This window comes from Notolepis coatsorum (assembly GCF_963971535.1).
Source record: "Notolepis coatsorum genome assembly, chromosome: 10".
Classification (NCBI taxonomy): Eukaryota; Metazoa; Chordata; class Actinopteri; order Aulopiformes; family Paralepididae; genus Notolepis; species Notolepis coatsorum.
The window spans coordinates 103,404,970-103,420,947 of record NC_140174.1 but is presented as its reverse complement, the minus strand read 5'-3'; the positions used below and the strand labels follow the sequence as shown (position 1 = coordinate 103,420,947).

General features: G+C 48.1%; 1 protein-coding gene across 1 annotated transcript in view; it reads left to right on the top strand.

The window, feature by feature from the left end:
* bco2l (beta-carotene 15, 15-dioxygenase 2, like) overlaps positions 1–15,978 on the top strand; it is a gene marked incomplete at both ends in the record, with an annotated part of 76,119 nt that overhangs the window by 13,936 nt on the left and 46,205 nt on the right. Inside the window, 3 exons of the mRNA XM_084323126.1 lie at positions 13,867–13,982; positions 14,557–14,659; positions 14,878–15,021. Coding sequence (XP_084179252.1) covers positions 13,867–13,982; positions 14,557–14,659; positions 14,878–15,021 — 363 coding nt within the window. The remainder of the gene's footprint in view (positions 1–13,866; positions 13,983–14,556; positions 14,660–14,877; positions 15,022–15,978) is intronic.

The window sequence follows — 15,978 nt, the reverse complement described above, 5'->3', positions numbered from 1 at the left end:
CAATAGAGACGACAAGGCTAAGCCTTACGTGGCGGAAGTCCGTGATGAGCCCTCTAGAGAGCTACGCAACTACTACGTGGGCCCCGTGAGGGGCAGCACTCACTGCGTGCTGTTGAAGATTGTGCCGGTGGTCCTGCGGAACCGCGACAAGACTCTGGAGACCTACGCGGTTATTGGCGATGGCTCGGAGCGCACGCTGCTGATGCGTGAGGCTGCCATCGCCCTTGGACTCGTGGGCGACGCAGAGGAGCTGGATCTCCTCACCATCCAACCAGGGCGCACCACTATTCAAGGAGAAAGTGTGGCCCTCACCCTCACACCGGCCGGACGGCCGAAGGAAGTCTTCAAGGTGAGCCGCGTATTCACAGCTGCCGGGTTGTGCCTCTCCAGTTACGGCTACCCGATGGAGTCCCTCATGAAGAGGTACCCACATCTCTGTAATCTGGGGATCAACGCTGCAATGGAGGTGAAGCCCACCCTCCTGCTCGGCTCCGATAATGTGAACCTCACTTTACCCAAGCACATCATCCCGGGTCCACCCGGATGTCCCGTCGCCCTGGAGACTCCGCTAGGCTGGACCCTGCAGGGCCCCATCAGTCTAAGAAATCTGAACGCCCATCAGACCCACTGCCTCTTCATTGGAGCGGGGCACGAAGACGAGGCACTGCTGGAGAATGTTCAGAGGTTATGGCAGCTGGACATTGCTCCATACAAAAACGAGAAGATACACACTCGCTCCAAAGAAGATAAGGCGGCGATGGATCTTCTCCAAGCCAAGACCAAGCGTGTCTGCGTGCGCAGAGTCCTCAGATATGCCACACCGCTCTTGAGAAGAGAGCCCATGCCGACCTTCAAGGTTCCCCCAGGAGTAGCGAAGCCGTGTCTGCTTAGCACTGAAAGAAGACTCAGCAGAGACCCCGAGACGGCTGCCGCCTATGCCACAGAAATGAGCAAGCTCATAGAGTCTGGACTCATCAGGAGGCTGAAGCCTGAGGAGGCGGAAAGGAGTACCGAGTCATGGTACCTTCCACACCATAACGTTAAGCACAACGGAAAGAACAGAGTGGTATTTAATTGCAGCTTTCAAGTGCGCCAGCAGAACCTCAACCGCTATCTCCTGCCCGGTCCGACTCTGACCCCTCCTCTCCTCGTAGTCATGGTGCGCTTCCGACGACAGAAGACCGCCATCAGTGGCAACATCAAACGCATGTTCCATCAGGTGTGTTTGCTCGACGAAGATAAGCCACTCATGAGGTTCTTGTGGAGAGAAAACCCAGACGACCCGGAACCGTCCATCTATCAGTGGGAGGTGCTGCCCTTCGGGACGACCTGCAGCCCGTGTTGTGCCACCTACGCCCTGCAGCTTCATGTCGACGACGGCACCGCACCCCCCGGAGTCTCCGATGCTGTCCACCACAGTTTCTATGTGGAAAACTGCCTCCACAGTGTGGAGACCGCGGAAGAGGCCTACAAGCTGGTGCATGACATACGCACCTTCCTGGCCACCGCTGGCTTTGAGGTCCGCCAGTGGGCCACCAACGACCCTGAGGTCGTCCGAGACCTCCCAGACGAAGCGAAGGCTGACAGCAGCGAGAGCTGGCTCTCCCAGTCAAGTGAGGACGCCCAGGAAATGACTCTGGGTCTCCTCTGGCGTTTCAAGTCTGACACCCTGTGTTACCGGCAAAAGAAAATCGAAACTCGCCATTACGTAACCAGGAGGTCGATCTACAGTACTCTGGCGAGTCAATATGACCCGTTGGGTTACATAAACCCCTACACGACTCGTGCCAAGGCTCTGGTCAGCGAGCTGTGGATTGAGGCGAAGGGATGGGATGACCCCCTACCAGAGACACTCGCGGCGAAGTGGAAGAAGTGGGAAGAAGAGCTCCCCACCCTCCAACAGATCGAGTTTCCCAGGAGCTACTTTCCCTCGAGCGTCAGTCTGACCGGCAGCCAGCTCTCCCTTCATGTATTCTGTGACGCGTCTGAGAAGGCATATGGTGCAGTAGCGGTGGAGCCCGACGACACAGTCCACGTCTCCTTCATTCTTGCACGCTCAAGAGTTGCACCCAAGAAGCAGCAATCCATTCCCCGGCTGGAGCTCTGCGCAGCTCTAAGTGGAGCCCAGTTGGGAAAGATGCTGAAGGAAGAGCTGCACCTCCCCCTTCACGCGGTGTCGATGTGGTCTGACTCCACAACAGTCATCCAGTGGATCCAGTCGACTTCGTGCAGATATAAAGTATTCGTGGGAACAAGGGTGACAGAGATCCAAGAGCTTGTGGGGATCAGCTGCTGGCGATACGTTTCGACAGATGTCAACCCGGCGGACGTGATCACCAGAGGTGCGACCCTCGAGGAATTGGCACGTCCCAACCTCTACCACCGTGGACCCGACTACCTACGCAAGCCAGAAGAAGAGTGGCCTTCTCCTCCGAACTTGGAGAACGCAGAGGTGGAGGTGGAACTTAAGAAGTCCATCTTCTGCGGCCTCACCGGACTCCAAGACCCTTCAAACACCGACGGTCCCAAGGTTGAGGATTGCCAGACCCTAGAAGAGCTCCAAGTACGTACCTTCCACCACCGGAACCCCGGTCCCGGAGACCCGACCCCCCTCAGCGCCGACGACTACGCCGCAGCTGAGATCATGTTGCTGCAGAGGGTGCAGCGGGAGGTCTTCCAGATCGAGATGGCATGCTTGGGACGGAAGATGGAGCTCCCAAGAGACAGCAAGCTGAGGCTACTGGCCCCCGAACTGGACGAGAAAGACCTCATACGTGTCGGAGGCCGCCTACGACGGGCTCAGGGCCTCACCGAGGACAGCAAACACCCCATCCTACTCCCCTCAAAGCATCCGGTGACTAACTTGGTGATTCGTGATGACACCAAATTGTATCACCCTGGAGCGGAGCGGCTCTTCGCGGAGCTCAGGAGAAGGTTCTGGATACTTCGCGGCCGGGAGGCTGTGCGGCGTTACCAACGGTCATGCACAGACTGCCAGAAGCTCAGAGCCCAACCCATCATGCCACGAATGGCTGACCTCCCATCCTGCCGCCTCAGTCTCCAAGAAGCGCCCTTCCACAACACGGGCATGGACTGCTTCGGGCCCTTCACCATCAAGGCGGAGATCGGGAGAGCAACTCCTAAGAGATGGGGAATCATCTTCAAGTGCCTCACCACGAGAGCCGTCCATCTCGAGGTGCTGGCTGAAATGACAACAGACAGCTTCCTCCAGTCATTCCGTCGATTTACTGGAAGGAGAGGGCGACCCCATACCTTATGGTCTGATCACGGGACGAACTTCAAGGGAGGAGAAGCTGAACTCATCAAGAGTTACCACCAGATGAGTGAGGAGTTGAGGGACGAGCTGGCCTCCCAACAGGTCACCTTTTCCTACAACTCTCCAAATGCACCCCACTTCGGTGGAACGTGGGAGAGAGAGGTCAAGTCAGTAAAGGCTGCTCTAGCAGCCGCTCTCAGAGGACAGGTTCCGAAGGCAGAGGTCTTCAACACCGTACTGGTGGAGATTGAAGCCATTCTGAATTCCAAGCCACTGGGGTACGTCAGTAGCGACGCGGCCGATCTCGACCCCATAACACCCAACAGCCTTTTGATGGGGCGGCGAGACACGGCCCTTCCCTTTGCGGTCTACGCCTCCACCGAGATCATCGGCAGAAGACAATGGAGGTATAGTCAGGCTTTAGCCGACCAATTCTGGAAGAGGTTCACCACCGAATATCTCCCATCGCTGCAAGGCCGCCGTAAGTGGATCACTGAAAGAGGCAACCTAGAACCAGGAGCCCCAGTCATGATCGTGGATCAGGCGCTCCCCCGAGCCCGCTGGCTCACCGGAGGGGTGAAGAGTGTGGTAAAAGGGCAAGACGGAAGAGTCCGCTCGGCTATCGTGGATGTCGGAGGAAGAACATACCACAGACCAGTGGCTCGACTGATCCGACTACCCCCGTACTCTGACTCTGACTCTGACCAGCCTGAGTGACTACTAGACATTCAGCAGACCTCAGTACTGATTAGCGCCGCAAATCAGGGGGCGGCTGTGCTGAAGGGTCTGCAATTAGGTCAAATTAGACCTAAGATTATCCCCCTTTAAGTTCACCAACCTGTTCAATTAGTTTAAGAGTTAAGGCATCCTACCACACCCCCTAAGGTGACAATTATATACAGTCCTCTAAGCTCCCGCACAATTGGCCTGATATTCTATATCCTATAATCATATTTCAAATTGCATGTGTGCGGATGGCAGAATTCAGTACTGTATCTACAGAACCTCCTGTCATCTGCCCTTTATTAATTTGCTTAGATTCTTTGTACACGCGATCTCAAGAAGGTGCTGAATGAGCTCAGTGGCAATTTTTCATATCTGGTACATTTTAGCATGGTGTTATTCACCATCAAAGATAAAAATTAAAAAAAATTATATTGATATTCTCCTTTGGTTCATTACAATTTACTCAAGCCTAGTAACAGACAGAATATGTCTGACACTGGGAATACATTCCCAGATCCATAGATGTCCCTAGATACCAAGAACATGCAAATGGTCCTTGTAGAAGTGGAGCAATCTTCCATTTACTTAGGTATGTATTTCTTGGCAAATTTTCTGAAAATAAAAAACCTCTTAAGCAGACCCTCCATTTTGCAGAAAACTAAAGCTTAAGAGGTTAATCTTCTTCAGAAATGCTTTTGCATATTCCCGTGAGATGGTAGAAACATGAGCTTTGACCCATTGGAGGTTTAGTGTAAATGCTTAGTGTAATGTTTAGTGTAAATGCTCTCCAACAAATATGACCCCACTTGGCCTAAAGGGGCCGCTATAATTAATGGTCAAACCTTTGCACTTTGAAAGGTCAGAACTCCTATGCCATAAGTCTGATTCACACAAAACTTGGTACAGACATCCATCTATATTCACTCTACAAATTAGTCTCAAGGACCCATAAAGTCTGCCATATTGGATTTTCTGCCATTTTGGATTTGATGTAAAACACAATTTTGACATCTCCTCCTAAACCGTATGTCTGATTGCTACCATATTTGCTGTGGAACATTATTGGATGAAGCTTATTAAAGTTAGTATAAGGATTGTTGAGTTAGTTTTCACAATATTAACCAATGAACTTCAAGAAGGTGTGGCTCACCACATAAATAGATGCAAGCCATTAACCAATCATCACCAAATATGCAGGATATGTCCAGGTAGCGTCTATTCGAAGCCTAACCGGTTCATGCTTCCGCGTTCGCGTTTTGCGAATCTGATTGGCCACTGCCGTTTCTGGTGCGATCTGATTGGCTACTGACGTTTCTGGTCATGTGACATGTGCGCCCAATCGCGTGACGCGCCCATTTCCGCCTCGACCAGCAGCAAACTAACACCTAACGCCTAGTTTATCACTGGTTAAGCTTAGCTCTTTTGAAGTTGGTTAAGGTTAGAGTTTGGAATCAGGGCTGGTGTTCTATCGCCCTGCTCTAAGACAAACTCTAACCTTAAAGGAAAACTCCAACATTTTGGGAAATTAGCTTATTTAACATCTTCCCTGGAGTTAGACAAGAAGATACATAACTTTTTTGTCTCTGTGCGTGCATTTAGCTTAGGGAACAGTCGCTCCGTTAGCGTAGCTTAGCTTCATCACTGGAAGTGGGGCGGAGTTAGAGCCTGACGTTCCCTACAGTCACGAAATACACTCCAAATACAACTCCAAACGTTCCTGTAAACATGTTGTGACCTGTGTATTTACCACATGGAGAAATAAAAAATAATTGAATTCGACAATTACGTTTTCTAAGCAAATATACTCTGAACAATTTTTTGCCTAACGACTCCTCTCTGAGCGCAGTCAGTGATTTCAATATGTCGTCATGATTGTTGACATTCTCATTCATTCAAAGGATCCAAACCGATTGAAGTTTATGGATACCATGACTTAAAATCCTCTTACCTTGACGATTAAAAGCCTCCCCAATTTAGAAAACAGTAATCCAATGGCTGGTATTGATATACTGCACGCTAACGGAGCTAACCAGCAACCGGACACTCAAGCAGATAACGAGAGCAATGACTTCCTTTCTGGGGGGTTTCAAAATAAAAGAGCGACGTCTATAGCAGCGGAATACGTTTATTTTGTACATTATCTAACGTTAACACGAACCTAAACTAACTTTAGGTTAGTTGTAACGTTAGTTTAGGTTCGTGTTAACGTTAGATAATGTACAAAATAAACTTATTCCGCTGCTATAGATGTCGCTCTTTTATTTTAAAACCCCCCAGAAAGGAAGTCATTATATTAGCTTTAGTGTCTGGTTAGCTTTAGTGTCCGGTTAGCTCCGTTAGCGTGCAGTATATCAATACCAGCCATTGGATTACTGTTTTCAAAATTTTAAGTCATGGTATTTTAAGTCATGGTATCCATAAACTTCAATCGGTTCGGATCCTTTGAATGAATGAGAATGTCAACAATCACGACGACACGTTGAAATCACTGACTGCGCTCAGAGAGGAGTCGTTAGGCAAAAAATAGTTCAGAGTATATTTGCTTAGAAAACGTAATTGTCGAATTCAATTATTTTTTATTTCTCCACGTGGTAAATACACAGGTCACAACATGTTTACAGGAACATTTTGGAGTTGTATTTGGAGTGTATTTCGTGACTGTAGGGAACGTCAGGCTCTAACTCCGCCCCACTTCCAGTGATGAAGCTAAGCTACGCTAACGGAGCGACTGTTCCCTAAGCTAAATGCACGCACAGAGACAAAAAAGGTATGTATCTTCTTGTCTAACTCCAGGGAAGATGTTAAATAAGCTAATTTCCCAAAATGTTGGAGTTTTCCTTTAACCAACTTCGAAAGAGTGCCTAAGCTTAACCGGCGAAATAACTTGCCGTCACACGTTTGGTGCGACCAGAAACATCAGTAGCCAATCAGAGCGCAAAACGCAAACGCGGAAGAATGAACCGGTTAGGCTTCGAATAGACACGTCCAGGTAACTACCCGAAACATACCCTAAAAATTACATTCATATTGAACACTAGGGGGCACCACAAATGTACAAAATGTGTGTGGAATAACACAATCGGATTATATTTCAATGTTTTCTCATCCAAACATTACAAAACTTGCAGGACATGTTTCATAACACTGCTGAACCGTGTGTGAACTTATTTTGCTTACTTACTCATGAACGCTATACTAAACTAAACACATGTATACAGAAGGGAGCAGTGGGACAATCCCCCATAGGGAACACATTTAGATGACTTATGCTGAGGACAGACTGGACAGAAGCGCAGCCAATTTGTTTTCGGCACCCCATGTTAACCGATTGCACCATTCAGATGGGCCGTGCCGAGGCGCGGAGGCGCTCCATGGCCAACTTGCGGTCCTCTGCGATGGTCTCTGTGTCTGGTCTATTCCTACTCTTGCGAACAGGAGTCTGGCTTTCTTCTTCTTTCGTGTAACGTCAGAGGTCCAACTCCGTATCTTGTAGCCATGCCCTTAACTCTGGTCCCACGTCAAAGAGGCTGGCTTCCGAGGCTGGCTTCCGAGGGTGGTTTGTATAGGGGGCAGATGGTCAGGATATGCTCAACAGTCTGCTCAGGGTCTCCACACTCACCTACCAGGCCCCACTTCTTTAATGCTGCTTTAAAGCGACGACCCCAGTTCTTAAACGGTTCAACAGAGTCCATTGCTGGCATGGGAGATCGTCTCCTGTGGCGCCATCTCCTGGATCCCAGATGTAGTGGTGGATGCGGGTTGGTCCAGCACTCTACCACTTTCTCTTCCAGGCTGCCGCCAGCCATCCATTTCTGGACAGGTCCTCAGTGGTGGAACGGAGCATCTCTTGTGCCGCCTTGTTGTAGGGGTGGCGGGACTTGAGTCTGCTCATAGGTGCTGCTGTTGTTGTGGTGTTGTGTAGGATGTGCCAGTTATGCATCACTGCTTTCCTTGCTAGGGCGAGAGTGGCAGCCTCTCGTCGTAGGCCAGCTGGGGTGCGATTTCTGCAAGGAGTCTGGCTGTTCACACGAGAAGCCATGTCTCCAAGATGACCAACAAGAGATTCCGCTACACTTCTCCAATCACATGTAGAGGTGCTCGTGGCTCATGGACAAAACAGACGGCAGACAGCAAAACTATTGCTCAAGATCACGAGCCGGCCACGAAGTTCCCAGTCTGAACATCGGTTAACATGGGTGCCGAAAAGGAAACTTCCCAGCGCTTCAGCGTCCAGTGTGTCCCTGGCATTAAAGCAGATGGAGACTGGGGTGGTTAAAATAACACTATAGCAATGGATCAGCACAGAAGAGAGTGCACAGAGTTGAGTGATGCATCATTTAAATCAGGGGTCTCAAACTCAATTTACCTGGGGGCCGCTGGAGGTAGAGTCTGGGTGAGGCTGGGCCGCATCAAATATTCCACAAAAAAAGGGTTTCAAGTATTCCAAAAAAAAGTACAACTGATCCAATCATCTCAATCTTTAGCAATAACAATTCAGAACATGAACAGTTCTTCAGAACATGAACGGTTCTTCAGAACATAGGCTTCTCAGTGGTGTCAGTGGACTCATCCACAGCTATGGAAATGCACTGTGCATTTTTTTTATTCTATCACAAAGCTGTTTATTCTGGTTGCTGTGCGATCTGAGGGGGATTTGCTTTTGTTTGCCTTCAAACATGGTCTCCATCACTTCAGTCATACATTATTTTATTATGTATGCATCAGAGAGAGAGAATGGCTTCTTGCCACTGAGTGTGGACTTGGTATCTGTATGTCATATGTCCTGATGAATTGAAAATGGGGGACCCTGATGTAAACAAGACGAAAGTCTTTCTCTGGTCTGCATCCCCCCTTTTTTTTCTTTTTTTTTTTCTTTTTTTTTTTATTTATTTATTCCAAGTTAAGAGATTTGATAATTGCTGGGTCACCTCTTTCCAGAATATCTTAACTGGTGCATGGGCAGTCCCAGTACATGTGCATAAATGTCCCCTCGTCCCCATTTGTACATAAGGAGCATTTGGAGTCTTGTATAAGACCCATTTTTTTCAGTCTTATAGGAGTCAAGTATGTCCTGTGAATATAGTTAAGATTGATTTGTTGATGGTCCGGGTTCCTTGATGTGAGTCGAACATTTGCCCAGGCTTCTTGCCAATCAAAATCACTTTCCAGGTCTGGTATATCCCTCCTCCAGACGGAGTCTAGGTGGAGGGTTTCATATGAGGACGTTAGTAATTGATGATACAAATCTGAAACAAAACCTCTTGATGTCTCTCTTTCATAGAAGAGTTTGTGGTATCTGTGGTGTTCAATTGGTTTCGTTAATGGAACACCTTGAGTCTTCAAACATAACAATAACTGTATGTAAAAAAGATGTGTGGACTTGGTGAGATAAAAATGTTTCCGTATTTCTTCATAACTACAAAAACCCTGTTTGTTAAAAACATCCCCTAATGAGTGTATGCCTTGCTTTTCCCATATAGGGAATCTTATAGGTCGTTTTCCAATCAAGAGTGCATTGTTATTGAATAAGGGAGTATGATTGTGCCATTTATGTGGGTTAGGATATTTTTTTTGTGTTTCACGCCATATCCGGATCGCATGAGTAATTATGGGGCCAAATTTCCGTTCGCAATGCTTGATTGATAGTTTAGTGTATGCTATGTCCTTCAGTCTATGTGGGGCTACTATGTTTTCTTCTAATTTTCTCCAGGATACTAATGCTTGGGGATCAAACCATGTTGTCAATGGTCTTAATGTGTACGCCTTAAAATAGTGGAAAAAATCTGGAAATGCCATGCCACCGTCTGCTTTATTTCTCTGTGCGGTGGATCTTTTTATACGTGGTGGTTTGTTATTCCAAATAAATTTGTATGTGGAGGGTTGTAATTTTATCCAGTAACCCTCTGGAGGGGGTAACGGTAGCATTGAGCTGAAGAAGTTGATTCTAGGTAGTACGTCCATCTTAACTATTGATATCCGTGCCTGTACTGAGTTTTTAAGTTTTGCCCACCTATCAAGGTCGTCTTTGATTTTGTTTTGGATTTTTGTGTAATGGTCTACATCCCCTTAACAATTGTGTGTATTGAGCTGTACTGTATTGTACGCATTCTGCAATCTGTTAATACAGTTTTCAATCAATCAATCAATACACGTCAATTCTAGCCTCCGATCCCATGACGTCATTTATCTCCTGCGGAGTGAGGATTATAAAATGAACGTGTTTTAAAGTGTGATGCTGTTTGTCATTTTAACAGCAGATACACTTTCTTAAATTCCATTGTCCCCGACAGAGCGTGTGACGGGGATCTCAGATGGGATGTGTTTTGCTTGGTGTTATTATAGCATTAGCTGAAAAGCGAGCGTTAGCTACGTTACATCAAATCAGGACCTGGTTTCTCCAGGACCTGACACTCTGTCCGTCTATCAACAATAATGCACCCACGGTGAATCGTATTTAAGTCAAGTAGCTACTGACTAGCGTTAGCTGACTAACGTTATCAAATGTCAATGTGAAAACCTTGCGCGGAAGACGAGCTAGGTCAGCTAGCTTAGCTTGACAACGGTCCCTTGGCTAAAGTTGGTGCTATTCATAATCCAGTAATAATGGCTGCAGACCTGCAAGCAAAGTACAGCAAGTTCCAAGTGCCAAAGGATAAGAGTCTCTGAGGCGGAGTCTCAAAAGAGAATGTTGAATATTTATTTTGCATCGAAAATCACAACATTCGAACGTCACTACTAGCCAGAGTCTCTGCGACTGCTACAGACTGGGTAGCGAATGTAACACCGTCTAATGTCCGTGCGGATCATTGGAGTAGGGTATATCTGCAGTGCCGCAGCCCCATAAAACGTCCAACTCTCGCGCAACGACTCAGCAAACAGTTGCGTGCGGGTAGCATTAACACTACACTACGCCGTCGTGTCACGTGAGACAAAGAAGTGGACGACGAATCAGAGGCCACGCTCCAGGACGTGTTTACAGATACGGATTGGGATATGTTCAAAGGAAGCGCCAGTGACGTCAGCGAGCTCGCAGACACAGTGGTGAGCTACATTACAACAATAGCTGATGGTATTGTCCCCAGGAAAACGGTGCGGGTTTTCCCAAACCAGAAACCGTGGGTGGACAGCACTATTAGAGCAGCTCTGAACTCTCGCACCACCGCCTACAACCTGGGTAGAGAGTCAGGAAACATGGAGGAGTATAAGGCTTCAGTCTATACTCTACGCAAGGCTGTTAAACTTGCTAAGAGGACATATGCTGACAAACTGGAGACACAAATGGCACAAAACGACACAAGAGGATTATGGCAGGGACTGAAGACAATAACTGACTATAAAGTCAGCGCCCCCTCAATGGGGAGCGACGACGCCTCCCTCGCGGACAAGCTCAACATCTTCTACGCTCGGTTTGGTGTAGACAGTGGCGCTGCTGGCTCTCCGGCTAGTGACGTCACTGGCGCGCCGGCTGTTGTGAAGGGGGGGGGGGGGGGCAACCGCGGGGGGGCGGGGGCGCTCTCTCGTTGTCGGAACACAGTGTGAGAAGAGCATTTATGCAGGTGAACACCAGGAAGGCTGCTGGCCCAGATGGCATAACAGGACGCATACTCAAGCCCTGTGCCAACCAGCTGGCCCCAGTGTTCACCGCCATATTTAATCAATCCGTGGCGGAGTCAGTGGTCTCTGCCTGCTTCAAGATGTCTACCATCATCCCTGTACCGAAGAAACCCTCCCCAACATGTCCAAATGACTACAGACCGGTGGCACTCACCTCTGTGGTCATGAAATGTTTCGAGAGGCTGGTCAAGGACCACATTTGTGCCTCCCTCCCCAGTGATATGGACCCTATGCAATTTGCATACAGGACAAACAGGTCCACCGACGACGCGGTCTCCCAGGTACTGCACAGCACCCTCTCGCACCTTGACCGTCAGAAGGGGGGCTATGTGAGACTGTTGTTCATTGACTACAGCTCAGCGTTCAACACCATAGTCCCCACCAGACTGGTGGACAAGCTGATCGAGCTAGGTCTGAGCTCCGCCCTGAGCGCCTGGGTACTGGACTTTCTGAGCGAAAGACCCCAGGCGGTCAGGGTGGGGGGTCAGACCTCCAACACCATCACCCTGAGCATCGGGTCCCCCCAGGGCTGTGTTCTGAGCCCCCTGCTGTACTCACTCTACACACACGATTGTGTGGCCAAGTTCAGCTCCAACTCCATAGTGAAGTTCGCAGACGACACGGTGGTGGTGGGGCTGATCTCGGACAACGACGAGAAGGCCTACCGGGAGGAGGTTGAGGTACTGGAACGCTGGTGCCAGGACAACAGCCTGCTCCTGAACATTGGTAAAACCAAGGAGCTGATCGTGGATTATAGGAGAGGACAGCAGGAGACGCACACACCACTGATGATTAACGGGGCTACCGTGGACAGGGTGAGCAGCTTTAAGTACCTGGGGGTCCACATCTCAGAGGACCTGACATGGTCAACACACATAGACACAGTAGTAAAGAAGGCGAAACAGCGCCTCTACCACCTGAGACAGTTAAGGAAGTTCAGAGTATCGGGGAAGATACTCCAGTCCTTCTACTCAGGAGCTGTAGAGAGCATCCTGACCGGAAACATCACTGCCTGGTATGGAAACAGCACGGCACAGGACAAGAAGGCCCTACAGAGAGTGGTGCGCTCAGCCGAGCGTACCACGGGTATTGCACTACCCCCCCTGCAGGCTCTATACAACAAGAGGTGCAAATCCAGAGCCTGCAGGATAATGAAAGACCCTCACCACCCAAATAACAGCCTGTTCCAGCTGCTGAGGTCAGGCAGACGCCTGCGAACCCCAGCTACTAGGACAGAGCGGCTTAGGCTCAGCTTCTTCCCCCAGGCCATCAGAGTCCTGAACAATGAACATTGAGTGCTCAGAACATTGAACTATCCACACACAAGCACACATGAACACACACACGACACGCACGCTGTGCACGCTCACACACGAGCAGACACTTAACACTTTAACATGAGCGGGCACACACTCATGTCGCACACACGCACACTTATGGCCAAAAGGAAAGGACACTTTAAATTAGAATAACAGGAACAGTGTATTGCACTACCAAAGCTAACTAGCACGTCCCATATGCTCTGTAAATAACTATGTACAGATACCGAGATGTCACTCCATGTTACCTGTTACCTGTTTACTGCACAATGTTGTTTTTTCATTTTGATTCTATTATATGTTGTACCACTGTATTGCACATCGTTGCGGGCAAGACCACCCGCATTTCATTGTATACCTGTATGCCGTGACAATTAAAACTCTTGACTTGACTTGACACTTTGACGTCAAGTAGGGAGCCGCAAAATATCATCCCGCGGGCCGCAAATGGCCCGCGGGCCGCGAGTTTGAGACCCCTGATTTAAATAAACCTAGTATATGTGAGATGATTGGACAGTGACAGATATTAGCTGTGTGTGCAGCGCATATATATACACGTATATATATTTATTTTTTCTTTATGGTGATCATTGTGACCAAAATGTATAGGTTTACCCACCTCAAATGATTATTATTATTATATATTTAACTACTTGTGTTGTGTATAGTCTACAGTAAGCAAAAGGACAGCCAGATGGCAGTTTACAAATCAGAGAAACAAGCAAAAAGCATACAGTATGTGTCAACATCATCATGCTTTACAGCTTTAGTGGAGCAGGAGTGTGACTTAAAACTGCTGAAACAGTTAGAAAGAAAAAAAGAAAAAGAAAAGCACAACGTTGCCACCATGTGATATATCAGTGAGAAGGATTAAACTGCTGAACCAGGACAGTGAGACAATGTTCCTGACAGATCTGTATGTGTGAACAGAGGCCACAGACAACGCCAGTGTGAACTTTGTCAAGTACAAGGGGGACTACTACGTCAGCACAGAGACCAACTATATGAGGAGAGTCAACCCACAGAGTCTGGAGACCAAGGAGAAGGTAGGACATCCATGCAGAGCTGGACTTTAATGAGTTGGATGATGCTGATTGACGGTGGTGATTGTTTGAATCTCCGGACATCTGCATGCCCTCCTGAGCGGGGATACTTCTGAAAGGTGAAAGCAGCCATAATTACTTTCTAGCGTGTAAAACTAGACCACTTCTAGACCACCATGTTTCAGTAGGTTACTTTATTGTAACCGTCAGTAATACATACAGCTGCTGTAGCCTCCTAGCTCGCACCAAGCCTCCTTGCATTTCAACAACGTAGAAGAAGAGCCACATCCGGTAGTCCTCCAACCTAGATAACAGTTCCTGCATATTACCAGCAGGAGGGGTAATAACATCACCATAACAGTGATGACGGTAGTGGTGGTGTAGTGGTGGTGATGATGATGATGATGATGATGATGATGATGATGATGATGATGATGATGATGATGGTGATGATGATGATGATGATGATGATGATGGTGATGATGATGATGATGATGATGATGATGATGATGATGATGATGATGATGATGATGATGATGATGATAGAGAAGATAATGTTTTTCTTGTCCATCATTAGGTGGACTGGACTCAGTACATTGCTGTCAACGCAGCGACAGCTCACCCACACTATGACCGTGAAGGAGCTTCATACAATATGGGCAACTCCTATGGCAAGAATGGTATGTTGTCTGTCTGTCTGTCTGTCTGTCTGTCTGTCTGTCTGTCTGTCTGTCTGTCTGTCTGTCTGTCTGTCTGTCTGTCTGTCTGTCTGTCTGTCTGTCTGCCTGCCTGCCTGTCTGCCTGCCTGCCTGTCTGCCTGCCTGCCTGCCTGCCTGCCTGTCTGCCTGCCTGCCTGCCTGCCTGTCTTATTGATATTTTCATATCCGGTCCCCACCAGGTTTCTTCTACAACATCATCCGTGTGCCTCCTCCAGTGGAGAACAGGGACGTGGAGGAGGACAGGGCAGATCTGAGCGGGGCACAGGTCATCTGCTCCATTCGTGCGTCTGAACCGAGGAAACCATCCTACTATCACAGCTTTGGTGAGATGAATAAGTCAACTCATAATAGTCTCAGTATCTATCTGTCTACAGTTGTACACCCACTGCCGTGGCCACAGGGATGACTCTTTCCTTTGAGTCAGTGACTCACAATGGGCCTCATTCAACAATACTCTCTTATTATTTTTCTTATATTCTTGCTTACCTGTCTGTTAAGAGAACAATAAGAAAAGCCACCGCCACATTCATCAAGCCATTCTTAACCTCGAAATCTGTGCGTACCCAGGAGATTTGAATGGTGAATCCCACTCATTCTAAACTGGATTCGCGTTCTCGCGCAAGTAATTTGCATACAGAGACATGCCTCACGGGCTCATTATAATACGAGAACCGTGGGTCTGCATTGTGGATCCCCCGGCCGCTGGAGTGAATGAATGAATGAATGAAAACTTTATTTAACAGATTGCAGAATGGGTACAATACAGTACGGCTCAATACATACAATTGTTAAGGGGATGCAGACCTGAAAAGACGTTTGTCTTGTTTCCATCAGGGTCCCCCATTTTCAATTCATATAGACATTTATGACATACACAACATACATGACATTTATGGCATAGGGACATATAGGTATTTAGTACTGATACATTTGTGACATAAGCGGTATTCAAATATACAGTACTGTTACCCCTAGATCCTGACAGAGTATATACATATGATGGGGAGGGGACTGTACATTAGGAGGGGGTGGGTGGGTGGGAGGGAAATATACATACGGCGGGGAGGGAATATATACATGCGGTGGGGAGGAGACTGTCTATTAGGAGGTGGTGGGGGTTTTGGGCATTTACGGTGGCCAGTTTCGAATTGCAGCCTCCCGTAGGTGCTCTTTAAGAGCGGTTTTGAATGTGGGCAGGGATTCACATTCCTTTACAGCTTTGGGTAGGGCGTTCCACATTGTTGTGGCATAATTGCGAAACGTGTTTAGTCCCTTGTTGG